General features: G+C 45.2%; 1 protein-coding gene across 22 annotated transcripts in view; it reads left to right on the forward strand.

Annotated features, from left to right (window-relative positions):
* PTK2B (protein tyrosine kinase 2 beta) overlaps positions 1–27,379 on the forward strand; it is a 151,428-nt gene that overhangs the window by 92,319 nt on the left and 31,730 nt on the right. For 14 of the 22 annotated variants that reach the window (XM_081517863.1, XM_081517896.1, XM_081517885.1 and 11 more), the window contains 3 exons: positions 22,882–23,060; positions 23,593–23,680; positions 25,279–25,358. In XM_081517863.1, the coding sequence (XP_081373989.1) occupies positions 22,882–23,060; positions 23,593–23,680; positions 25,279–25,358 (347 nt within the window). Of the gene's footprint in view, positions 1–22,458; positions 22,560–22,881; positions 23,061–23,592; positions 23,681–25,278; positions 25,359–27,379 lie in introns of all 22 variants that reach the window. The other 8 variants (XM_081517979.1, XM_081517967.1, XM_081517949.1 and 5 more) reach the window with 1 other exon arrangement.

Consider the following 27,379-nt stretch of genomic DNA (forward strand, 5'->3'; position numbering starts at 1 on the left):
TGATGATAATAGCAACTAGCACTTTTGAAAGTGCATCATAAGCATTATCTCATCAACTTCTCAGAAGAAACCTATGAAGTACATACTACTATTATCTCCATTCTCCATATACGGAAATAAGGTTCAGAAGTGTTAAGCAAATTGCCAGTAAGTGGTGGAAACTGTTTTCAGACCCAGGCAATCCACTTCCAGAGTCTGCACTCTTAATCACCATGGTCTATGGAGAGAAGTGATTGTAATCCAGAAAATTTAAGAGATGAAAATGAAAGGTTTTGCTAATGAACTAGAGATGCAGGAACAAAGAAGAAGGTGTCAAGAACAACAGCCCTAGTTCAGGTGGTCAGGGTCCCACTCTGTAAGGTGAAAGACACTTGGAGAGAAACTGGTTGGAGAGTGGGGAGATCACAGAACCAGTTGTGGACTGTTGAGTGCAATTGGGCTGCTCTGACATTTTCATGTTGTGTTATATATGTGAAAACGTTGAGTACACTGTTTGATACATGATTCTGGAGGAAAAACTAGGCTGGAGATAGACACTTGGATTTTGTCAGTCTCTGGGTGGTGGTTAAAGCCATGAATGTGGGTAAAATCATCAATGAAGAAGTCCTGAATAATTTCATCATCCATTCCACAAGGATATATCGAGTGCCCCCATGTACCTGGCACCATGCCAATTATGGCCTGGAAGTAAAACCAAACCCCCAAACACATATACAATCCCTGCTTTCAATGGGCTTTCAGGCCAAGGACCCACAGTAATGAATGACATTGACCCTCACTGATGAATGAACCTTTACAAATGGAGACAAGTGCTCTAACAGGAAGACAGAAATTCTGTGAGAGTACAGAGTACAAAAGAGTTTGGTCTAAACATCAAGGAACTGTTCAGCTATTCATGGCCTGTTTGTAGATGCTGTGTTCCAGTCGAGTAGATCCAGACCAGTTTACATGCCCAAGAATCTCCTGGACTGGCCCCTCCCACCCTCTGCTTCCAGTATTTCTTTCCCCAGCTGGGCTTCATCATCTGATGGATTTTTCTCCTTGCAGCTCTGTATCTTCTTTCACCATCTTCTCTGCGTCAAAGTACTGCCAGTCCTTTCAAGCTTGCCAAGCACTTGTCCTTCCACAAGAACACTCCAGAAATTCTGACCTCCAATAATGGAGGTGTCAGAATTGTGTCTGATGGAATAGAAACCATAGAGAATGGACCTGGCACAGTCCACTTGGCAACACATTTCCAAAACATAGTTACTCCATGTATACTTGCTGGTCTCGTGTTTTCCCCTTTTTTTTTCAGCCTCTTTCTACATAAATACAGTTGCCTCAAGATGTTTTCTCTAGGTTGTTAAAAGCTTTGTAAATAAGCCCTGGCCCCTGTGTTTAGGACCCAACAGAAATTAGACAGGTGTTGGAGAGAATGGAGCAACATGCTGAATGAGAAATGGAGTTTGCTCCTCTTGATTTCCTGTTTCCCTTTTGTTTGATATTCATAGGAAATTGTGGGTGGGGGGAGCTCTGGAGCAAGTGGAGGCTTCTATCATTATATATTTTTCTAACATGCTAATTTGCTTGTCTGGGAAAGAAGTTAAGATAACACTTTGCAAACAACCAGCTAAGTGCCACCCAGATGTGCCCACACAGGGCGTCTCTCTTTGACTCTTACAGCCTCTCCTTTCTCTCTCTCTCTCATCTCCCTCTCCCTCCCCTTTTCTCCTTCTCCTCTCTGACTTTCTTTAGGGTAGGTTGACTATATGTCTCAGTTGTATGGGAGAGTCCTTCTTTCCACACACTGTCCAGGGATGAATATGAACAATACCCCTGCCAATCTCGAGAGCATCATGATTCGGAGGATAAATCACCTACGGCTAAGTGCCGTTCTCACTCCTCTCTGCATAACACACTGATTGGCTGGTTCATGGTGTTTTCTCTCCCCTGCTGACACCAGCTGACCCACACCCTGTGTGGACCCATCTCTCTCAATCAGTGGACCATCTGTGTCTCACACAGGAGGGCCTTAAGCAGAAAATGAGGCACCTGTCTATGATACGATGTGGTTCCAAGGATGTCAGCAGAGCCCCCACATTAAAACCCTCTCCCTCGGCCAGCCTCTACTGTGCTGAAAAGCCACAATCAAGATCTGTCCTTGGGACTTCCCTGGGGGTCTAGTGGCTAAGAGTCTGTGCTTCCACTGCAGGAGGCGCGGGTTCACTCTCTGATCGGGGAACTAAGATCCTGCATGACATGTGGACAAAAGAAGACAAACAAACAAATAAAAAGATCCATCCTTACTTAGTCCCAAAGCGTCACCCTACTTAGAATCCACGTCTACATCCCCAGGAGGGTCAGAGACAGAGCCATCCTGTACCCTTTCCCGGCTGGTCCAGTTCTGTCCCCGCCCCTCTACAGCAGGGATTCCAGGCTGCAGGGTGGCCAGTAGAGGCCACTCACCTGGTGTGTGAGGAGAGCACAGTCCAGTCCCAAAGGCAGCCTGCTGTACACCTGCTTGGACTCATTACCCTCCCTGTAGATTCAGTGGTCTTACAGTACATCCCAGAATATTCCCAGAGAGGCAGATCTCAGATGCTGCCACCCATTGTCCCTGCCCTATCTTGTCAGACATTCATCCCAGTCATCTTGAGTTTAAACCTATCACTTAACCAGACACAGGGTATTATGGCTTGAACATGTGCCCCCTCCCCGCCGGTGGCTCAGTGGTAAAGAACCCACCCTGCCAATGCAGGAGACATGGGTTTGATCCCTGGGTTGGGAAGATCCCCTCAAGAAGGAAATGGCAATCCACTCCAGTCTTCTTGCCTGGAGAATCCCATGGACTCAGAGGAGCCTGGTGGGCTACAGTCCATGGTGGTCACAAAGAGTCAGACATGACTGAGTGACTGAGCAGGCACACCCCCTCCAAAATCCATATGTTGAAGTCCTGACTCCCAGTGCAGTGGTATTACGAGGTGGGCTTGAGGTCATGACCTTTGAGCTCCCATGAGGTCTTAGTGTCCTGAGAAGCAGGTGAAGAGACCAGAGCTCTGTCCCCTGCCGTGTGAGGACACAGCCAGAGGGAGGTTCTCTGCAAACCAGGAAGACAACGCCCACCAAGACCTGGGTCTGCCAACACCTTGACCTTGGACTTCTCAGCCTCTCCAACTCTGAGGAGTACATGCTGGCATGTAAGCCACCCAGTCTGTGGTCCTGTGTTACAGTAGCCTCAGCAGGCACAGGACCAGCAGCTCCTTGTGGTCAGAGGAAGGTCTACAGGCCACAGTTCATGGGCTCAGGTTGTTTCCAGAACAATCCAAGCTGCCTTTATCATGTGTCTCTGGGGGCAAGACCATGAGGCTGAGGGGTAAGAGGAAAGGAGTCCATGTCCTGGGAAGCTGCTGTTGCTAAGAGAAAGGTTACCCTAAAGAGCCACACAAGACCAGCCCCCCATGCATGAGACCAGTCCCTGGAAACCTGAGACAAGGGGTTCAGCCAGGAAACCACAGAGCGACACCACAGAGACACAGTGGGACAAAAAGAGGTACATTCGCAAGGACCTCCTCCTTTCAGCACCCTCTCCCCATTTCCTGTGTGTGCTTGGCAGACCAACCCACCAACCCCCCACGCCCACAGAGGTGAGCGCGAGGCAGCAGTGCAGACCTCTGGGCCCCTTTATTCACTGTACACCCAGATTCATGACGTCCACAAATTAGCAGTCAGGTGCTAGTGTTCATATTTCTATTTTTAAACGGCAGTCGCATCACTGAATGTCCTTGTTAGGTACAGCTTTTAGCACACCCAAATGAATGCTTTCAGAGTGATAAATCATGTTAACTTTTATTATTTTGCTCTTCAGGCACTTTTTAAAAATTATCCCTTAGGTGTGTGAAGAACGTAGAACTCGTCCTGCTGTTGTTATTTGTTTCCTATAGCTGCTGTTGTAAATCACCGTGGTCCTTGTGGATTAAAACACAAAAGTGTTTTCTCACATGATTCACAAGACTGGATGTCCTGTATCAAGGGGTCCCAGGACTGGGCTCCCTCGGAGGCTCTAGGATGGAATCCTTCTTTGCTTCTTCCAGCTTCTGGCCACTCCAGACTTCCTTGGCTTGTGGGCTTATGGTTGCCTCACTGCACTCTTTGCCTTCATCTTCACGTTCCATTCTCTTCTCTCTCTGTTTCACTCCTTTGTGTGTCTTTTATAAGGACACTAGTCATTGGATTTAAGAGCTCCCCCCCCACCCCAGATAGTCCAGAATGATCTCATCTTGAGATCCTGAACTTGATGACATCAGTAGAGACCCTTTTTCCAAATGAAGTCATGATCACAGGTTCCAGGACACCCAGACTCCTCTTCAGGGGGCCACCATTTAAGCCTTCAGTGGGATCACAATGGCAGATGCTGGTACCCTCGTTCAGGAGCCCATAGGCCTGTGTACACAGTACACAGGAGAGTGTGAGTGCTTTGCATACCTTTGCACATCCACACTGACACAAGGCCAAGTGTCAGAAAGTGACCACGGGCTGATGAAGGCCTATCACTTTGTCCTGCCTTCTCCTGGGACTCTCAGTTGCTGGCCAGCTGTGGGCTATCCCCACCCCAGCCCGATTCCCATGACAGTCAGCCTGAGTGACACCATAGGCTGGTCCCTTGTCACTCCGCAGGTGACCTCATCCAGTCACAGAGCTTGAAATTCTGATATTACCCAGTGAAGCCTAAATTTTTAACGCTCGCTCCAGCCTCCTCCCATGACCCCAGGCCATAGGTACACCTGCCTGCCCGCCATCTCCACTGGCTGCCCACCTCCGTGCGAAGAAACAGCTCAGAATCCTCTCCTGAAATTCGGCTTCTCCTCCAGTCTTTCCAGCTCCACCAACTGCAGCTCTGTTCTTTCAGTGACCGTGTCTCCAGCTGTCAACCTCTGAGTCCTCCTTGAATTCTTTCTTTCTGTCACACTCTGTACTTTATGCATTAGGAGATCCTGTCTGCTCAACTATTAAAACATATCCAGATTCTGAGCACTTCCTCTTCAGCACCTCCGCTGCCGCTTCCCTGGTCCAGGCCGACAGCATCTCTTACCTAGAATAACGCATTCACCTCCTTACTGCCTCTGCCTGTATCCCCGTGTGCCCCATTCAACAGGTAGCAGACATGGTGAAGTTTTCAAACACAGGTCAGTTAGAGGGATATAGTTAAGGTATACCTTCGATCATATCACTGTTCTGCTTTAAACTCTCTGGTGCCTGCCTTCCTTACCCAAGGTAAAATCCAAAGTGCTTGCCTTGACCTGCAAAAGGGCCTGCAGGCCAAATATTGCTCACTACCTGTTTTTGTTAACAAATTTTGCGGGCGACCTAACCACACTTGTTTGTGTATTATTTCTGGTACATTTGAGCCACAATAGCAGAAGTAAGTAGTTGCAACAGAAACCATCTGGCTCACAAAACCTGAAGCATTTGTTACCTGACCCCTTACAGAAAAAGTCTGCTGAGGTCTAGCCTGGCCTTCTGATCTTTTCGTCCATCATCTACTCTGTGCTTTCCCCACCTCAGCCCCACTGACCTCTTTACAGTTCTCCAAATGTGCCAAACACACAGAGCTTCATAAATGCACCCCTTGGGAACTCTACATCTGGCCCTTTTGCCTGGAAGATCCTTCCCCCACAAGACCATCTCTCTCTCCCTGACTTCCTTCAGAGATCCATTCAAATGCCCCCTTATCAGAGAGAACTTTGCTGGCCACTCCACATAGAATGGGTCAGATGTTAAAGAATCTGCCTACAATGGAGGAGATCAAATCCAGGTTTGATCCCTGGGTTGGGAAGATCCCCTGGAAAAGGAAATGGCAATCCACTCGAGTATTCTTGCTTGGGAAATCCCATAGACAGAGGAAACTGGCAAGCCACAATCCAAGGGGTCACAAAGAGTTGGACACAACTGAACACACATGCACACACCGCATAGAATAGCAGCCTCTCCTGGCCATCATTCTGGTGCCCTGCCTTCTTTGTCTGTCTTCCTGGTATTTATTAAGACCTATGATATTATTATGCTTATTTGTTTATTATTAACCCTCCTCCCAACAGAAAATAAGATCCATGAGAGAGCAAGCTTTTGTTTTCCCAGTTTGCTGAATTGAGTAGTTACTTAATGATGGATGGGTGGATGGATGAACTCCAGTTACAAAGTCAACAGAGACTGGCTGGAATTCCATGTCTCAACTCTAGATTCCAGCAAGGGAGAAAGAGTTTTGGACTGACCTGGTATGTACAGAGGGAGGTGTCTGGGGTCAGTGGTGTTGAATGCCAAGAGATGCTGTGAATAGGGCACGCAGAGGGGTTCATATAACCACTACTACAGTCTTCCCAGATGAAGCAGACAAGCTAAGTCACCAGGGAGACTGAAAGTATCAGTTTTCCAAGTCACATCCCAAATTCACTGCATTGAAATCTCAGGGTTGCTGAGACTGGTCACTACCCTGAAGTACCCCCTTCTGCCTGCAGGCTGCCCACCTAGCTCACGTGCCCTGGAGGAGGATTATCAACCATCACCCAGGGGGGTGGAGCCCAGGCTTCGGAGTCATGGTAGAGGATCTGAGAGCTCACAAGATACTCAGAGTCTTGGAAGATCTGTGAAAAAGTGACAAGAGTAGGTAGGGTGGGGTGGGGTGTAAGTGGGTTTCATGGGGTTGGAGGTGGCGCCGCTGTGCTCCCGTTTCCCTAATCTGAGCCCTAGAAAGGTTGTACGGTGCCTGCCTCTTGTCAGCCTCTAAACAGAGGTAGCTTCCTGGAAAGCTGGGACTATGTCCCATTCACCATTGTCTCCCCAGTGGCTACTTAGTGCCTAACAGAAAGCAGACACTCAGATGTCTGTAGAATAAATGGATGAATGAGTGAATGAGCTGAGCCTGTAGACCACAAAGGAGACCAGGAATCTCCTACATCATTTGATGTAAAGACAAGGAGACAAGGAGGAAGTTGACCTCAAGGAAGCTTGGTCTTCATAAATGATAAAGCGTAGGAGAGTTAATAGAATTTCAGCTGGCTTAAAATAGAATTTCCTGTATACTCCTGGGCAAGTCACTTGACCTCCCAGGCTCGCAGTTTCTTCATTTAAAAACTGAATCAAATTAAGTGATCTCTAAATTTACTTAAGACTCTAGAATTCCGGTCTAAGTTTTATGAGCTTATTAATGTCTGAATATTTGAATATCTGTGGAGTAGTAGATTGTATTGCTGTGGTTGCATCAGTGAGGTTTGCTTTTACATATGAGCTTCCAGGATCCAGAAGGCAAAATAGTTGTTCAACTTAACTTTCATCAAGACCTGTGTGAGTTTTGGCCATTGTTTTTCTCTGACCCTGTGACATTTGCTGTCCAGTCAACATTTTAATTTTAATTTTAGAGTGTTATATTGCACAGGGAGTTTGTGTATCTCTTAAGAGTTGATCCTATAAGTTGGGGAGGAAGTCTCTATCGGGTTGCATGTGAGCCAAGCATGTATGCAAAAGTTACAATTTGTCTCGAATTGGAAGCTGATGTCTGCTCTTATCATTTCACTGTGGATTTTTTATGCCTCATCTGCTAAATAAGTCTAAAATAATAACCAAATTTAGACATTTATTTTCAAAGTTTATTATAAATATAATATGAATATGTGAAAGATAAACATGAATGGAAAACTATAAATCATTACATCTTATGAATATAGAGGCAAAAATACTCAACAAAATATTAGAAAATTGAATCCAACAATATGTAGAATGGAATACATGTTCATTCAATAATAGTACTTGCTGTTGTTGTTGCTGTTTTCTAGTTGCTAAGTCATGTCCAACTCTTTTGTGACCCCTTGGACTGTAGCCAGCCAGGCTCCCCTGTACATGGAATTCTCCAGACAAGAATACTGAAGTGGGTTGCCATTTCCTTCTCCAGGGTATCTTCCTGACCCAGGTATTGAACCTGCATCTTCTGCTTGGCAGGCAAATTCTTTACCACTGAGCCACCAGGGTATATATATATATATATATACTGCACCTCCCATTTATAATAGAAGCTGTTTCCAAAAGTGATTACAAGCTCTTTATACAATTTTACAAACTAGCACATAAACCCTATGTGGTCCTCCCATCGCTTTCATGGTCCTTTTCAAATTATTTGGATTGGTGACTTATGGTGGGGCTTTTGCTCTTTTTATAACTGCTACAATGAGTTTCGTTGTATACAGAATATTTCTGGGTTTTGAATCAGTTCATCAATTTATGCTTTGGCCACTGTAACAGCATGACCACCATAACAACATGGCTGCCTTAACAACATAACAGGCTGCAGGGCTTAAACAACAGAGATTTGTTACTCCCAGTTCTGGAAGCTTCCCTCATAGCTCACTCAGTAAAGAATCTGCCTGCAATGCAGGAGACCCGGGTTCGATTCCTGGGTCGTGAAGATCCCCTGGAGAAGGAAATGGCAACTCACTCCAGTGTTATTGCCGGAGAATCCCATGGACAGAGGAGCCTGGCAGGCTACAGTCCACAGGGTCGCAAGAGTCAGACATGACTTAGCGACTAAAGAGAGAGAGAAAGAGAGTGTTCTGGAAGCTGGAAGTCCAAGACCAGGGTCCCAGGAGGGCTGGGTTCTGGTGAGAACCCTCCTCCTCGCTTGCAGATGGCCACTTCTTGCTGTCCTCACATGACAGAGAAAATGTTCATCACGCTTATGTCTCTTCTTATAAGGGCACTAGTCTCCTTCATGAGGGCTCCAGTGTCGACTTATTCACCTCTCAAAGGCTTCAGTTCTAGATACCACCCCACTGAGTATTAAGGCTTCAGAATATGCATTTGGGAGTGACACCAGCAGTCAGGCTACAGCACACTTCCAGGCATAGAACTAAATCCAAGATACAAACACATTTCTGATTCTTGATGTTGTGTTGTGCTCAGTCACTCAGTCGTGTTCAACACTTTATGACCCCATGGACTGTAGCCCACCAGGCTCCACTGTCCATGGGATTTCCCAGGCAAGAATACTAGAGTGGGTTGCCATTTCTTCCACCAGGGGACCGTCCCGACCCAGGTATCGAACCCACATTTCCTGCATTGGCAGGCTGATTCTTTACCGCTGAGTCACCTGGGAAGCCCTTCAGATTCTCGATATAATACGGATATTCCTATCTATCTTTGCACTAGGATGGGAGCTCCCCGGGTACAGGACTTTCTCTCATTCTCTGCTGTATCCACAGCACCTAGAAGGGAGCCTGATGCAAGAGTATGTTAATTATTCAATGCATGGATGAGAATCATTGAGAGTTTTTTTTGTGTAATTTTTGGTATCGATACATGCAGAAGACAGTACCAAATAGATGAGTTGGCAGTTCACTCTGAGGGCTGTTCCACATCTCCCGGAACCTGGCATTTGGAAACATGTAGGGGCCTTCTTTTGTGCTTGTCACGTTGTCATCATTGTCAGAATGACGGGGCAAGGCATTCAGTAGGCTGCAGCCATGGGTGCCGCATGGCACCACACAGCAAAGAATCATCTGGCCCCAAATGCCAATGCCTATTAGGACTCACTGATGTGAGTTATGGAGCATTATGGTGGAATGAACAACCCGGAACCCATCACCCTATGTGAGAATAAAGCTTCACCAGTCACATTGAAGTAAACTTGCTCCGAGGCAGACACTCTACGCCACACAAATGACCGAGTCATGACTTCAAGAGATATTTTGGTAGGAAGATTTTTTGCAAAGAAGAACATGAGGGACTTCCCTGGTGGTCCACTGGTGAAGAATCCGCCTGCCATTGCAGGGGACAAGTGGGTTCAATCCCTGGTTCCGGAAGATCCCACATGCTATGGAGCACCTAAGCCTGCGCATCTAGAGCAGGTACTCTACAATAAGAGAAGCCACTCCAATGAGAAGCTCATGCACCTCAACGAAGAGTAGCCCCCACTCACTGCAACTAGAGAGAGCCTGCGTGCAGCAATGAAGACCCAGTGCAGCCAAAAATAAATAAACAAATGAAAAAATTAATATTTAAAGAAATAAGAAAGAAAAAAAAGAAGTACATGAAGTCCTCCTGGTTCTGTCATAATGGATTATCTCATTCTTCCTCCCTTCTATTAATAAATCTCAGCTTGGCAGCCAGAGTCTTCCCTTGGGGTTTATTAGTAAATCCAAACATTTGACAGGACGGTCTTATTCTTAACAGAATATTTTCCAGAGACACCTCTTATGTTCTGTACAAGTCATTTAAAAAGAAGTCCTTTTCCACCTATTTCCGCACTTTCTTAGAACTTCACTTCCTGTCTCCATGTGTGGATGAAGGTGAAAAGAAGAAGCCTGCTATCGTGAGTTTTCCCTAGGAATGCAAAACCCTTTGTGGCTTTCTTGCTCCAGGCAGAAGGAAGTCATTTTTCTCTGCATTATTTCTTCCCCGGGTGACATCTCCACGGCCATCACCTGATGTCCTCTGAGGCTCATTCATCGTTCGTCAGCCGCCTGCTCCCACCAGGACTGGCTTCAGCTCAGAAACGGTCTCAGATCCTTTTACCAGAGACGGCTTTCCTTAGCCACCTGGACCCCTCTGATGGAGCTGAAGAACTGTTACTGGAAGTTACCAGTAACCATGGCTCTCTCCTCCCTCAGCCTCTACTCAGTTTCTCCATGGGTCCATTTCCCAGGGCGCCAGCTCCCACTCAGGCTGGGAGAGTCAGAGGAGCCTCTGGTCAGGCAACTTTAGACTCTATTTCAGGCTCTCAAATTTTATGTCTCAGCTAAAGACTTCTTGGGGATCTTCCTGGTGGCTCAATGGTAAAGAATCCACCTGCAATGCAGGCAGCACGGGTTCTATCCCTGAGTTGGGAAGATCCCCTGGAGAAGGAAATGGCAACCCACGCCAGTGTTCTTGCCTGGGAAATGCTATGAACAAAGGAGCCTGGCATGCTACAGTCCATGGAGTTTCAGAAGAGTTGGACACGACTTAGTGATGAAAACAACGACGAAATAGACTTCTTCAGTTCATTAATCCAACTCCCAGGATAACTTGACCTTGAGCCAAGCTCATCGCTTCTCCCTTGTCCACCCACCCTGACAATGGCCACTGTTTATTAAGCACCTACTCCTCTGTGTTACTTTAAGGCTAGGTAAGCTTGCTACGTAAGCTTTCTAAGTAAGCTCTTTACGTGTCTGGAACCCACCAAAAGCTTGGCCAGCTTGCTTATCCTTGAAGCCAATCTTAGTAGTATCACATTCCAAAAAATTATTAGTCTGCTATCTAAAAATAATTAGAAATCAGTTTGAATCTTTACTGTAATCTCTTAGGGGGAAAATATCATTGAGGGATCACTTTTAAGAAAAATAACAACATTTCTTAACATTTTTATAGCCATGTCTTGATATACAATCAGGTTGACTGCTGACCAGAAATATCTGTACTTGCATTTAAAAAAATTCCTGAAATCCAGCCCATGAAGGCTCTTATCTTCTTTCCCTCTACTGCTCATGGCAAAATCCATTCTTTTTCTTTCCTTAGTCAACTCTTTGGCTTGCCAGCTGGCACTACTGGTAAAGAACTCACTGCTGATGCAGGAGATGTAAGAGACACCAGTTCGATCCCTGGGTCAGGAAGATCCTCTGGAGGAGGGGATGCCAACCCACTCCAATATACTTGCCTGGAGAATCCCACAGACAGAGGAGCCTGGCGGGCTACCATCCATAGGGTTGCAGAGTCATACACAACTGAAGCGACTTAGCACATACACACACAGTCAACTCTTTGTTTCTTCCAGTGTATAATTCAAATTCAACTGCATTGCTTCACACTCCCCATTACCAAGTTCATGCCACCTAAGTTCAAAAGTTGAGTGGTACATGGAAACCTCCTTAGAAGGTAGAAAAGGGACAGTGTTACATGTTTATAATTTTATATCTGCTTCTTATATTTATACCACATGTTATCTTATCTAATCCCATCCAAAAATCTCATAACGAAAGAGGTATTCTCCCCATTTTTTAGATGAGGAAGTGGAGGTTAGGTAACATGGTCATGGCCTACTGCACAGTCTTGGCTGGATCCGATAGTTGCCAAAGCCTTGGTGATGTCATTAGTCACCACACTGTTGATCTCTTGAACATTTTTTAATGTGGGTCACTGTCTCTCATAACCCTGACTTGTTATCCAGAGAGCTGGCTTCTATTCATTTACTCATTCATTCATCCCTGAAGTATTTGAGACTCTCCTGTGGGCCAAGCACTGGACTAGTCAAGAGGATAACATTGTATGTATGGTTTGGTTTCCAACCTTGCATTTGAAAGGTTAGAAAGACAAACATCAACCATTGTCTTAGTTATAATTGGTGAATGTCTGTATTCATTTCTTCTGGCTTCTCTAACAAAGTAACACAAGTGGGGTGAGTCAAAACAACAAAAATTCATTTTTATCACAGATCTGGAGGCTAAAAGTCCAAGGTCAAGTTGTTGGTAGGGCCATGATCCCTCAGAAACCTGTAAGAGAACAATGTTTCCTTGCATCTTCCTCACCTTGGATGGGTTCCTAGCAACCATTACCATTCCTGGGCCTGCAGAAGTATCACTCAGAATGAAAAGGAAAAGTTAAAATCTTACATAACCTCCTGCTCCTTCTGCCTCTGTAACTCAGCTTGCTCCTTGCAAAGTCTGGATCACCTATGTCATGTAGTCTCAGAAAGTGGGGACTTAATACTAGGAACTGGAGCTTATCTCACTCACGCTTGTGCTGCTTTTTGCAAGCCCCTGCAAACCTGCTTAATCGTGCCTGTCCGTGTAAAGGTCAGGCATCCCCTTCCCCATCTTGACTGCTGTTCCCAGTGCGAGAAACCCCTTAGTTTAAACCAGCCTATTAGCAGCTAGTGTTGCCCACTATAGTCTCTCTATAAAAACTTTGTAACCCCTTTGTTTGGGGCTCAGAGCTTAGAGTGTTAACTCCTCTGGACCCGCCGGCATAATAAACCTGAGTTCTCCAACTCTCCGAGTGTGGTGCTTGGTTTCTCGATTACTGGTTCCTGCAACAAGATCCCCTATCTTCACATGGCATTCTTCCTGGGTGTGTAACTCCCATTGTGTCCGAATTTCCCTTTTTTATAAAGACACCAGTCATATTGGATTAAGGTCCACTCTAACTACCTCAATTTTAAGTTGATTAGTCTCTAAAGACCTTGCTTCGAAATAAGGTCATGTTCTAAGGTCTGGCAGTTTGGATTTCATCATATCCCAGTGGGGAGGGTGGGAAATTCAACCCATAACAGCAACTTGAAAGAAAAAAATGAAAGTGAAAATCACTCAGTCGTGTCCGACTCTGCAATCCCATGAACTGGAGTCTTCCAGGCTCCTCTGTCAATGGAATTCTCTAGGCCAGAATACTGAAGTAGATAGCTGTTCCCTTCTCCAGGAGATCTTCCCAACCCAGAGATCAAACTCAGGTCTCCCACATTCTGCATTGCAGGAGGATTCTTTACCATCTGAGCCACCAGGGAAGCCCAACAGCATCTTAGATGCTGCAAACTTCTTTGGGAACCCAGGGACGAAAACAAACACTGTCAAGGCAATTCAGCCAGGGCTTCCCAGGGGACCTCAGAGAGCTTGTTGTTATTGTTCAATTGTTAAGTCTTGTCTGACTCTTTGCAACAGGCTTTGCTGTCCTTTACTATCTCCAGGAGTTTGCTCAAATTCATATCCATTTAGTTGGTAATGCTATCTAACCATCTTATCCTCTGCTGTCCCTTTCTCCTTTGGCCTTCCATCTTTCCCAGCATCAAGGTCTTTTCCAATGAGTCAGCTCTTGGAATCAGGTGGCCAAAGTATTGGATCTTCAGCTTCAGCATCAGTTCTTCCAATGACTATTCATGGTTGATTTCCTTTAGGATTGACTGCTTTGATGGGACTGATGCAACTCAATCAGGAGAGGACAGGAGGAGGAGAGGACAGGAGGGGAAGGGACCGGGCATCCTCCAGGAGGGAAGAGACTCCTGGGCATGGAGAGTAATACCGGGAGATGGCAGGTGCTTAGAATTCATTGTGTGTCAGCGTGGGAGATGATCTGGAAAAACCACACAGAGGAAAATTCCAGAGGGCATTTTATGCCTCATGTTAAAGAGTCTGGATCTTATTGTCTAGAAAATGAGGACCCAGTAACAAAAGTCACCTCCCTAAATGTGCCTTTCATCTCAAAGGGGTAACTTTTAAAGTACAATTTAAGCAGGACTTTATAAAACCAAAGTTTCAAGCTATTAAAATTTTAATTTCTATTATTTTTAAAAGATTTTTTAAAAATATGGACCATATTGTTTCTGTTTTACATTTTGGTTTTTTGGCCAAGGGTCATGTGGGATCTTAGCTCGCTGACCAGGGATGATATCCAAACCCTGTGCATTGCAAGATAAAGTCTTAACCATGGATCACCGAGGAAGTCCTTAAGTTCCATCATTTTGTTTTCATAAGCCAAAGAGTAAGAAGTAAGGAGAGTGAGTTAGATCAAGCCTGGAAAGCAAATGAAAGCCAGAGCCTCAGGTGGGTTCCCAGAAAGCAGACCCTAATGACCTTTGCAGGCAGGAAGCATCAGTGAGCATGCCCATGAACCTCACCTGGATCGAGTGATTAAGAAAACAGGACTGGGCAGAGAAAAAAGTTGGGCTGTGACAGGACATGTCACAGGGAACACTGGAGCTTGAAACCCCCATGGTGACCAATCACTGGTTGCAGGCTTCCCCCAGTAAGAGGTGTGACATCAGGTATGATGGTTTGGTTGCTGGCCATGTCCGACTCTTTGTGACCCCATGGATTATAGCCCCCAGGATCCTCTGTCCATAGGATTCTCTAGGCAAGAATCCTGGAGTGGGTTTCCATTCCCTTCTTCAGGCAATCTTCCCAACCAGGGATCGAGCCTGGGTCTCCTGCATTGCGGGCAGATTCCTTACTGTCTGAGCCCTCACACTATATATAAAAATCAATTTCAAAAAAAATCAATTTCAGATGGAAAAAAGTGTGACTCAACTCCAACAAAAGAGCAAGAAAATGGATTGAGGAATTAATTGCTCGGGTGATCTTTTTTTCTTTAGAGCTAAATTATCCTGGGCATGGGGATAGGCATCTAGTCCTGCCACTTGTTTGTTTCTGACCTGTAAGAGGAGATGCCAGAGAACAGGGAGAGAGGTGAAGATAGTCTGAGGTCTTCACACTGGTTGATAAAGCCAATACTTTTATGTCAGTCAAGCAGGAGGAAAAGCCACGGAAATCCCACTGTTTGCACATCCGAAGCTGTGAGCCATGGGCTGATTGGGAGCCTGCCTTTCAGTAGCTCTCACATGGGCAGAAGGAAAGATTTTCTTGTAGCAAAAAAAAAAGAATCCTGGGCTTAGCTCAATAACAATTGATAAAATTAAGACAGCTTCCCACCCCCCACCCCCCCACCACTTTCTATCATGTTACATATGGCAATTTCGTGAGTAGGTAAACATCCTATACTATTGTTTTTCAAAGTGATTTATTCATAGAGAAAGAAATGTGGAGCTCATTAATGACAGTTGATGAGCTGTGGGTAGAGGGCTGATACTGCTGCTCCCACCATTTGGACAAGAAGCTGTGTGGATATAAGAGAAGAGGCAGTGAAGGGTGAGGGGGGCGGCAGGGCTGATGCAGAAGCATCCGTGGTAAGATCATGTCAAACCTCAGACTTTTTTTCTTTTAAATTGATTCCCCAGCTCACTCTAGGGCCCCCCTCCACTTAAGCCACTTTCTCCCTTCCACTCCCTGAATAGAAGCGTCTTCTTTTTTATTTATTTCATTTTTAAAGTTTTTATTTTCTACTGGGGTAGAGCCGATTAACAATATTGTAACAGTTTCAGGTGAACAGTGAAGGGACTCAGCCGCAGGTATACATGTATCCATTCTCCTCCAAACGAGGCTGTCACATAACATTGAACAGAGTTCCCTGTGCTATATAGTACGTTTTTGTTGGTTATCCATTTTAAATATAGCAGTGTGTACATGTCCATCCCAAACTCCCTAACTATCCCATCCCTCCATCCTTCCCCTTGACAACCACAAGTTCATTTTTAAAATCTGCAAGTCTATTTCTGTTTTGTAGATAAATCCATTTATATCATTTCTTTTTAGAGCCTGGATATAAGGGAAATCATATTATATTTCTGTTTCTCTATCTGACTTACTTCACTGAGTATGACAATCTCCAGGTCTGTCCATGTTCCTGCAAATGGCATTATTCCATTCTTTTTTAATGGCTAAGTAATATTCCATTGTATTTATGTATCACATTTTCTTTAGCTATTTGATTTGATCTTCCAACCTTCCACCTCCTCCTCCTCCTTAGCCAGGCTAATATCATGTGATTCAAAGCCCTAAACCTCTAATGACATGGTTGGTTTTTCCAACAAGGCCAGCCCCCATCATGAGACTTTTCAGGGGCCCACCGTGAATCACTTCATCAGCATAAACCTCCGTCCAAGGAACCCACCAGGAGCAATAAATATACTCTAAGTGATACTTAGGAAATTTCATAGGTTCAGAGGCTCTCTTCCCAGAAGCAAGGACAAAGAGCAGCCAAGTTCTTTTATGGACAACATCCTTCCGTCAGTAACTAGTGGACTGACAGTAATGATGATGGTGGGTGGAGTAGCCATTTGGTAAAGCTCCCTCCCCCCAGGAACTTCAGGTTTCCTCCTCTAGGAAGAATGCCTTCTGGTAAAACCCTGCTCAGTACCAGGCAGCACCCCAAATAGTATTCTTCATACTCCTCCTTACCTGAAGCTGAGATCCATCTTCCTATGAAAATCTGTTGGATGAAGAGTCTCTTAATGAATTTCCACTCTAAGGATCTAGAGTTAAGCTTATCCCAACATCCCTATGATAGAAGTTGGTTGCGTTTTAGAAGGAAATCTAGGGGAAAAAATTTGCACCAGTTATGCCTTGGAGAGTTTTACAAACCACACAGCGAAGAGTGGATACAGTCTGGTTCCTCTCAGAGACTCTGAGTGGAAGAGAAGCTGGACTCAAGGCCCCTGTCCAGCTGGGCAGAAATTCTATTAGTCCATTTGATACGGTACCTTTTATTCTTATATGGCTGGGAATCTCCCTTACCAGAGACTCTTCTCATTTTGAAATTATTTAAAACTTATAAAAAAGTTGAAAGACGCGTCCGAAGTCCCATATCACTTACACCCAGATTTCCCAATTGTTTAAATGTGTCATTTTCCATATGTAGTAGCTCTATCTCTTCATAAACACGCATACACTATGCCCACTATCATTATTCTCTTTCTGAGTTATTTGAAGGCAAGTTGCAGCAATACTGCTCCATCACTGAAAAGACTTCAGTGTTTATTTCCCCCCACACAAGGACACTCTCCTACAGAACTGTGACCATCTAAAGCGGGAAATCACCATTGCTACAATCACCACTACCATCTAAACCATTTGTTGTTCAGTTGCTAAGCCATGTCCTACTCTTTGTGGCCCCATGGAATGTAACCCACCAGGTTCCTCTGTCCATGGGATTCTCCAGGCAAGAAAACTGGAGTGGGTTGCTATTTCTTTTTCCAGGGGATCTTCCTGACCCAGGGATCAAATCCATGTCTCCTGCATTGGCAGGTGAATTCTTTACTACTGAACCACCACGGAAGCCCAAACCATAGAACCCATTCAAATTTCACCACCTGTACCTAAAATATCTAATTTTCCTATCTGGTCCAGGAACACACATTGCATTTGATTGTCACATCTCTCTGGTCTCCTCCAATCTGCAAGAGTTTCTCAGTCTGAGAGAGTTAAGCCCTTTATTCCATCTATCAGTCTCTGAGGAGACCACTCACCCAGGTCCGTGCCTAGACTCATCATGAACTCAGAGCAGAGACGGCACAGAAATGATGTCCTCTACCCATCTCAGTGTATCAAGCTGGGAGGCATGTTCTCTTTACCTTGTTCTAGCACTGGTGAAGTTATCTTTGTTGACCTGGTCATTTGTGTCTGCCAGGTTTTCCTTTGTATTTGATTAGTGTCTGAAAGGAGAGACAGTCAGACCATGTCAGCATCCTCTGCCCTCCAGCCTTATCTTCCATTGATGAATCATGCCTGAACTAACCAACACTGAGTTTGTTGACAGTGATTTTCCATTTCCATCCTTTCTTCTACATTTCCTAATTAGTATTCTACTCTAAAGAAAAGCATCCTCTTCTCCCCCACTTATTTACTTATCTGTCCTAGATTCTGTTTTATTCCATGGATGCACTCTACCATGGTAGACTTTAATGCTTATGTTCTCCCAGACTTGGCTTGTCCCAGCCCCTTTAAGCTGATACTGGTTCGTTGTTATGTGTGCCCCAACATTCTCAAAACACTTCCTATTTTTCTAGCACAAAAAGATATTCCAGGTTCATCTCAGACCTTCTTTGCTCCAGCCAGGGAATCAGAATTTCTCCAAAGAATCCTGGATCTGTTTAGTACAGAAGGGTATTTGGAAAGTAAGACTGGGTATTTGGTATCCAGTTGACTATCAGGGTGTCATTGGTCCTAGGTTCTCTCAGTAAACAGACCTTTCTCTCTCAAACCATGTTGTTGCTCTTCAGTTGCTAAGTCGTGTCCGACTCTTTGCGACCCCATGGACTGCAGCATGCCAGGCTTCCCTGTCCTTCACTATCTCCCGGAGTTTGCTCAAACTCATGTTAATTGAGTCAGTGATTCTACCCAACCATCTCATCCTCTGTCACCCCCTTCTCCTGCCCTCAATCTTTCCCAGCACCTGGGTCTTTTCCAATGAGTCAGCTCTTTACCTCAGGTGGTCAAAGTATTGGAGTTTCAGCATCAGTCCTAATTGTTAAAATGAGGAATAACTTTAACAAAAGACCTGTAAAACCTATACACTGGAAACTACAAATCATTGCTGACAAACATGAAAGACAAGCAAAATAAACGGAGAGATATACCATGTGTGAGGATTGGAAGACTCCATGCTGTTAAGATGCCAGTTCTCCCTCGCTCCGCTATAGATATAACACAATCTCAATCGTAATTCAGCAGATATTTTAAATAGAAAGTGACAAACTGATTCAAAAATGTATATGGAGATGCAGAGACCCAGAATAGCACAATAATCTTGGGGAGGAAATGGCAGAAGGCTTATGCTGTTTGACTTCAAGATCTCCTCTAGGGACTTCCCTGGAGGTTCCCTGGTTAAGAATGGTGGTTCGGTGGTTCACTGGTTCTCTGGTCTGCCTGCCAATGCAGGGGACACAGGTTCGATCCCTGGTCTGAGAACTAAGATCTCACATACCTTGGCACCACTAAGTCTGCACACTGTGACTACTGAAGCCCAAGTACGTAGAGCTCCTACTCTGAAACAAGGAAAAGACACCACAAAGAGAAGCCCACGTACTGCTACTAGGGGGTATCCCCCACTCACTGCAAATAGAGAAAGCCAGTGTGCAGCAATGAAGACCCAGCACACCAAACTAAATAAAATAAATAAATAAATAAAATTTTAAAAGATCTTATCTAAAGCTACAGTAATGCAGACAGAGTGGCATTGGCATAGTGCAGGCAGAAATCAATAGAACAGAACTGAGAGCCCAGAATTTATATGGCCAATTGATTTTGACAAAGACAGCAAAATAATTTAATTAGGAACTGAAAATCAACAGCCAATGTTGAATAACCATAGATCTTTATGATAAAAAAAATTTTATTTGACCCCTACTTCATGCCAGATACAAAAGTTAACTCAAGCTAATCACAGAGACAAAGGTAAAAGCTAAAACTGTGAAGTTTTTATTTTATAACCTTTTTAAAATCAATTAATTTTTGGCTGCACCAAGTCTTTGTTGCTGCGTGCGGCCTTTTCCTAGTTTTGGAGATCAGGGGTTCCTCTCCAGTTGCAGTCTGTAGTCTTCTCTTATTGTGGAGCATGGGCTCTAGGAAACGAGGACTCCAATAGTTGTGACACACAGGTTTAGTTGTCCCTCTGCACATGGAATCTTCCCAGACCAGGGATCGAACTCACAACCCCTGCATTGGCCACTGGACCACCAGGGAAGTCCTAAAGCTATGAAGTTGATACAAGAAAACAGGAGAATATATTCATGATTTGGAGACAGGCAAAGATTTCTTAAGATGCAAAAAGCACTGACCATAAAAGAATATTTTGGTAAATGAAACTTTATTGAAAGATGCTGTTAAGGAAATAAATAATACGCACAGTACAGATCTGGGCTTCCCTGGTAGCTCCACTAATAAAGAATCCACCTACAATGTAGGAGATCCTGGTTCGATTCCTGGGTCTGGAAGATCCCCTGGGGAAGGGATAAGCTACACACTCCAGTGTTCTTGGGCTTCCCTGGTGGCTCAGATGGTAAAGAATCCACCTGCAATGTGGGAGTCTTGGGTTTGATCCCTGGGTTGGGAAGATCCTCTGGAGAAGGGAATGGCTACCTACTCCAGTATTCTGAGCTAGAGAACTTCATGGACAGAGGAGCCTGGCAAGCTACAGTTCAAGGGGTTGCAGAGTCAGACATGACTGAGCGACTTTCACTTTCACTTTCTTTCACAGTACAGATCTAGAGAAAATATTCATAAAACATATGCAAAGTACTTTTATCTAGATTGTATAAGGACTTCCTACAATCAATAAATACACACACACAATGGACAACGAATTTGAACAAGTACCTCACAAAGGAAGATATATCAGTGGTTATAAGCAGATGGAAGAGTGCTCAACATTGTTAGTCTTCAGGGAAATGCAAATTAAAAGCACAATGGGATACTATGCATACTCACTAAAATGTCTACTATTAAAAACATTTCTAACAGCAAAAGTTGGAGAGGATATAATGTAATGGACATCTCATATATCACAATATATATATAAAATGGAACCATCGTGGCAATCACTTTTAAAGTTCATCTACCTTTGACCCAGTCATTTCTCTCCTAGGTGTTTGTCCAGAGGAAATGACAACACACATACTCAAAAAGACTTGTACATTAAGGCTCATAGTAATTTTATTTACAATAGCCAAAAATGAGAAATAGCCCAGGTATTTAGCAACAAGAGGATGAATAATATATATGAAATGATGCCAATTATATGAAGTTCTATGACAGGCAAAACTAAGTAAAAGTGGGAGGAAAAAATTGTTGCCTAGAACCAGAAGTAGGAATGTGCCATGAAAGTTGACTGAAAAGGGATATGAGGGAACTTTCTGGAGATCTGGAAATAATTGGTATGTGGGTTGCACAGGTGTGTTCATGTGTCAAACTATGTAGCTAAACTTTGTGTCTTTAAATTAATATAAATTTCACTGTGAAAGAAGAACTGTAAAAATTGATCATAGTTGAGTGGTGGTTAAGTAGTAGATGATGGTGTTATAGAAGAAGTAAAAGTGGCAAAATGTTAGTAACTGTTGAAGATGGGTGGGGTATACATGGGGATTTATTATACTAATCTATGGACTTCTGTCTTCTTCATATATATTTGATGTTTTCAATATTCACAGGGGTCTCAGACTGGGTGGCATGTACTACAAAGATACTCAACAGAGATTGGTTAGTGCTTGCAAGTTTTTTCATTTGCCTTTAGAGTATTTTTTACTCTGTCAGAAGTGGGCTTGATTGACCAATTATGTGTGGAACTCCATGAGAAACCTGAGTTAAAGTGGAACCAGTGTGATTTCAGAACTAGACAGGACTTTATAGATGGTAGTTTTCCAGGCTGCTGTCAATGGGCCTCTTAATCCAACTCAGGTTCCAGGCCAGGAAGCTATGGCATCAGGCTGTGGGGGTGGGCTGGCTTCTGATCAAGAAAGCAGGAATAAGGAGGGCACCTAATTTTTTGTCAATACTCTGTTTCTGGTGGCCATGCTTCTTGTGCAGAAATGGTGCCACTTAATCCCTAATGTGAGTCCTGCCCTTCTATCTTACCCAGCCCACCTTTCCATGAAGCAGCTTGATCTAGTACTAGTCCTCAGAGTCCAGGGCTCAGAGTCCATATTCCAGCTTAATGCCATGAGCTGGGTGATCTCCATTAAAGTGAAGTGAAGTGAAAGTCACCCAGTTATGTCCAACTCTTTGCAACCCCATGGACTATATAGTACATGGACTTCTCCAGGCAAGAATACTGGAGTGGGTAGCCTTTCCCTTCTCCGGGGGATGTTCCCAACCCAGGGATTGAACCCAGCTCTCGAACCCAGCTCTCCCGCATTGCAGGTGGATTCTTTACCAGCTGAGCCACAAGGGAAGCCCAAGAATACTGGCCTAGGTAGCCTATCCCTTCTTCAGCAGATCTTCCCAACCCAGGCATTGAACCTGGGTCTCTTGTATTGCAGATGGATTCTTTACCAACTGAGCTATCAGGGAAGCCCCTGCGATCTCCATAAGTTTCCCCATCAGCCAAATGGGGATGTAACACCTGCTCCCTTGTGTTGCACAGATTCAGTGAAATAATGTATGCACAGTTCCCAGAAATGCCTGCTGCAGACGCTTAGTAACGCTGGTTGAATTGGAAGCCATTCAGAGGGTGCTTCTTACATGGTCAGTGCTTGGTAGTCATGGATTGGTTGGGTTGGGATGAAATGCATAAGCATGGAATCCATGCTCTTTGCCTCACTGCATTTTCTCCTTTGCTTCTCCTCTCAGTTCCTCCATCTCTGTCTGATTTTGCCAACTTGTTCATTCATCACGTAGAGCCTACTGTGTACCAAGCCTTACACTAAGTGCTAGCGAATCAGAGACAAATAAAACGTTTGAGTCAGAATCCCACCCTAGAGAATCACACTTCCGGGGGCTCTGTGAGGACTGTGGGAGCCCAGAAGGGCATACCCCTGAGTCAAGCCCCATCTCTTCTCCTCTGTAGGAGGTCATCGCCTCCATCCTGCTGAGCGGGCGGATCGGGCCCAACATCCAGCTGGCTGACTGCTATGGGCTGAGGCTGAAGCACATGAAGTCAGACGAGATCCACTGGCTGCACCCGCTGATGACAGTAGGGGAGGTGCAGGACAAGTATGAGTGTCTACATGTGGAAGCCGAGTGGAGGTAGGAGAGGAGCCACAGGTTCTGGAATGGGGGAGAGGGGAAATGAGGAGTGGGGAGACCCTGGGAGGCCTTTCCTCAGAACACTTACCAACCTCTGAGATTATAGAAAATCTGAGTGGCATATTAGGTTGGCCCTTCTGCAGCATCCAATGAATGTGTTTGCTAAGACCTAATAAGGGCTCACCACACATCCCATTCCAAGATGGATATCTAGGTCCATCCCTGGACTGGATGCTCTTGGCGCTATGGAGGAGGAGGAGCAGAAGTGCAACGAGGAGGGGGAGCCAGGCCAAGGGCTGGGCAATGAACCTAAGGAGAACAGCTGCCATCGTGGGGAAGAGAGGGAGAATCAGAACCAGCAGTGACCACTGTGGTTGGCAACCCACCCCTGTGTCCTCTGCGGTCCTCCACCCACCCATGGAAGAAGCAAAGAAGGAGCAAGTCCTGAATGGGTGGCCAGGAGCTCCGTGGGCAGCCCCTGGTAGGACCAGCTTCCCTCTGTCAACCAGAGAATTTGAACTTCCTGTCCCAGATATGACCTTCAAATCCGCTACCTGCCAGAGGACTTTATGGAGAGCCTGAAAGAAGACAGGACCACACTGCTTTATTTTTATCAACAGGTAAAAGTATTTTATCTTCCTGTATCCTGGGTCCTATGACCATCCTCTCCTGGGGAGATAGAAAGACAAGGCTTGCATTTTGAAGGTCCCATTCCAGGAAACTTCTCTCGGGGACATTCCTTGGTCCCTGGTCAGCTACCCAAACCCGCTTCCCTCACACCTGAGGGCTAAATGACCCCTCCCCATAGGCACAGGGCCTCTTGGATTTTCCTAGTGGCTATTTACTACCCAGAAGACCTGGCTAGGGAAGCAGGCAGAGCAAGTCCAAAGAGAAGGGAAGCAATCATAGCACACAGGCTCGGCTATCTGACATCCCTGGTTTCTAGACCAGTTTTGCCACTTCCCAACCTGAAGCCCCTCGGGATCTAATTTACCTCATGCATTACTGTTTCCTCTTCTATAAAAAGGGGATGATAAGAAGAATATGTACATTATTGGCTGCCATGAAGACCTAACGATAGTACTAGCAGTGTACTGGTAAACCAACTCTCTGATTTGTAGTACTTGCCAATTTCCGTGGTATAAATAACCCCTGGTAGCTCAGGCGGTAAAGAATCCACCTGCAATCCAGGAGACCTGGGTCCGATCCCTGGGTCCAGAAGATCCCTGTAAAAGGAAATGGCAACCCACTCCAGTATTCTTACTCGGGAAATCCCATGGACAGAGGAACCTGATGGGCTACAGTCTGTGGGGTCACAAGAGTCAAACACAACTTAGCAACTAGACTAAATCAAATACTCCCATCTTGGCCTATATCAAAAGTCTAATATATCAAGCAGCTCACAAAATTTTGGAAAACTTAATAACTGATCTCCATGAGCTATTTGGAGCTCCCCACACTCCTGGCTGTAGTGCGCCTGAGGTGCCCAGCACAAGACGTGGTAGGGAATAAGCACTATGTGCACAAGAGCCGCCATGGCTGTTTTGTGTCTGGCCTTAGCCCCAGCCTACATCTCCCTCCTGGCCCACTAGAGACCAAGCCAGACTTTTCTTGTATCTTGAGTGACATCCGTCACTACTTACCAACAAGGCTTTGGGTAAGTTACTGTGTGCGTGTGTGCCCAGTCGCTCAGTCATGTCCCACTCTTTGCAAACCCAAGGACTGTAGTCCGCCAGGCTCCTCTTGCCTTTCCAAGCTAGAATGCTGGAGTGGGTTGCCATGCCCTACTCCAGGGGATCTTCCCAACCCAGGGGTCAAACCCTCATCTGTGTCTCCTGCACTGCAGGAGGATTCTTTACCGCTGAGCCATCGGGAAGCCCGAATAAATGACTAGCTCCTCCCCCATTCCCAGTTTCTTTATCTCCAAAGTGAGGGGTGGGAGAGGGGAACCTGAACTTCCTGCCTTGTGGACCCTTGAAAAAATGTGCTATGAAAGTGCTTCAAAAACTCGATCACGCCTGTGGGGGCACAATCAACCCTACCCAGGGCACCTCCCCCTCCTGCTACGCGGTTATGCATTTGTAGGGGGAGGGATGACAGACCACTCAGGGCAGCAGGATGGTGTTCAAAGCCCCCACCACCTCCTGGGGCCTCTGCTCACCTCAGGGAAATGGGGAGCGAGGGCGGGAGTCTGAACTGTGGCCTTTCTCCCTGCCAGCTCCGGAATGATTACATGCAGCGCTATGCCAGCAAGGTCAGCGAGGGGATGGCCCTGCAGCTGGGCTGTCTGGAACTCAGGTAGGTGGCCTCCGGGCCACTCCAGGGAGGGTGTCTGCTCCTTCCCTCCTCCACTGGGCTCGCAGCCAGCTTGGACTCTCCTTGAGGGCGGGAATGTGAGAGCTGGAAGGGGACAAGTGGTGGCCCACAGACGGTAAGGCCCCGAGGTGCTCACCATCTGGGCCTGGGAAGAGAGGCGCCAGCCCTCTCTCTGGTCAGTGTCCCCTGTCTGCCTTTCGCTCCACTGCTCTTGCCTCCAGGCTCCAGATTCTTCTGTCTACCTGCCATCCAGGCGATCCAGTAAACGTTCCTTTGAACACTAGGCAAGCTTCTGGGAGATACTCAAATGCTGGGATTCCATAAGTGTTGCTCACTGCTGTATCCCCCGCTCCAGTAGGTGCTAATAGATGTGTACAGAGTTAGTAAATCATCCAGCTCAGACACTCAGTCGTGTCTGACTCTGCGACCCCACAGACGGTAGCCCACCAGGCTCCACTGTCCATAGGATTCTCCAGGCAAGAATACTGGAGTGGGTTGCCATTTCCTCCTCCAGGAGATCTTCCCAACCCAGGGATCGAACCTGCATCTCCTTCACTGCAGACAAATTCTTTACCACTGAGCCACCAAGGAAGCCCCCAAGGTTGTTCGCTTTCTCTCAACATTCATAGAAAACCTCGGAGCACGCCTGTGAAGCACACCTTGATAACAAGCAGTGTGGCTCTGGGCTCTTCCTTCAGTGCCCACTCAAGGGTCTCTCCATCTCGAAGCCTCCCATTCCCCAGGTCCACCCCACCTACCCCTCCCTGCACAGATTGGCCATAAGGCCGTACGTATGCACCACTCTGTCAGATGCCAAGTGGTTCACATGCACTAGTCTGAAATCTATCAAATCCTTGAACTCAGGGTTGGTGCCGCCTTCTCCTGGCACACAGTGAGGGCACAGTATGAATTTGAATGATTGGGTAACTGTGAAAGATCTAAATACCTCTTTGCTTGTGGACATGTGCTGACATTTATTTTGTAGAGTTACCTAACTGCATGCAGCATGCCAATATGGTCAGTTACCTGGAAGTACATTTTGCAGCTCACCCAACCCAGGGGGCGTTGTGGATGGCCACACTGCCTTGTACAATGTGGAGTATTTGGAACATGTAGGAGAGGGAAAAAAATGACTAAAATCATTTGAAATTCCATTAACCAGAGATAACCTCCGTTAGCAGAGTAGCTCCAAGTCAGGTTTCTTCCAATGAATTTTTTTTCCTCTAAAATTGAGACCACAATTATTACTACTTATCTTGATTGACAATATGTTCAAACATACAGTTTATTAAAAATTGTTAAGGACATAGCACTACATGTTTTAAGTTTTTATTGTAGATCTCTTCTATGATTTCATGCTTTAGATATTCTTCTCAGTTCCATGGTTTGAGAATATTTCTCTAGCTTTTCTTCTAGTTTTAAAATAATTTCATTATTAACATTTTCCCTTTAATCTATTTAGAATAAAGTGTGAGATGAAGGTCTAACCATACTCTTTTCTAAACACTGTGAACTTTGTAAATGTATTGCTTATGAATCATAAGTTACTTGCCCTTCTCTGCTTATGGTATCAGCAGCATAAAACTATTCCCAGATGTGCACAAGGTCACCTGGGTTAAAGTAACACTGAGTTACAAATGTATGATCAGGAGTGGGACAATGTCTGCAACAGTTGAAGAAATTACTAGACACAATGATCCAAACAGGGAAGGGAAGATAAGACAAATAGTACTGGCTATTTGGTCTCCATGTAAACAATTATTATAAATAAGTAATACATCAAAATCTCCATGAAGACATACATTTTAAGGGAAAATCATACGTAAAGAATATGTATACTTAAATACTTAAAGAAGAAGATTATGGACTTGTTTTATTTTCTTCTTCTGTCCCCTAAATGCTAAAGTTTTTATGTGTACTATATTTTATAATTATTTGCATGCATACACATAGATTTTCAGAGGTAGCAAATGAGGGGAAAGGAAGTCACAAAGGGAAGACGG

Source organism: Giraffa tippelskirchi, chromosome 1 (assembly GCF_054371585.1).
Source record: "Giraffa tippelskirchi isolate mGirTip1 chromosome 1, T2T-mGirTip1v1.2.pri, whole genome shotgun sequence".
NCBI classification, from domain to species: Eukaryota; Metazoa; Chordata; class Mammalia; order Artiodactyla; family Giraffidae; genus Giraffa; species Giraffa tippelskirchi.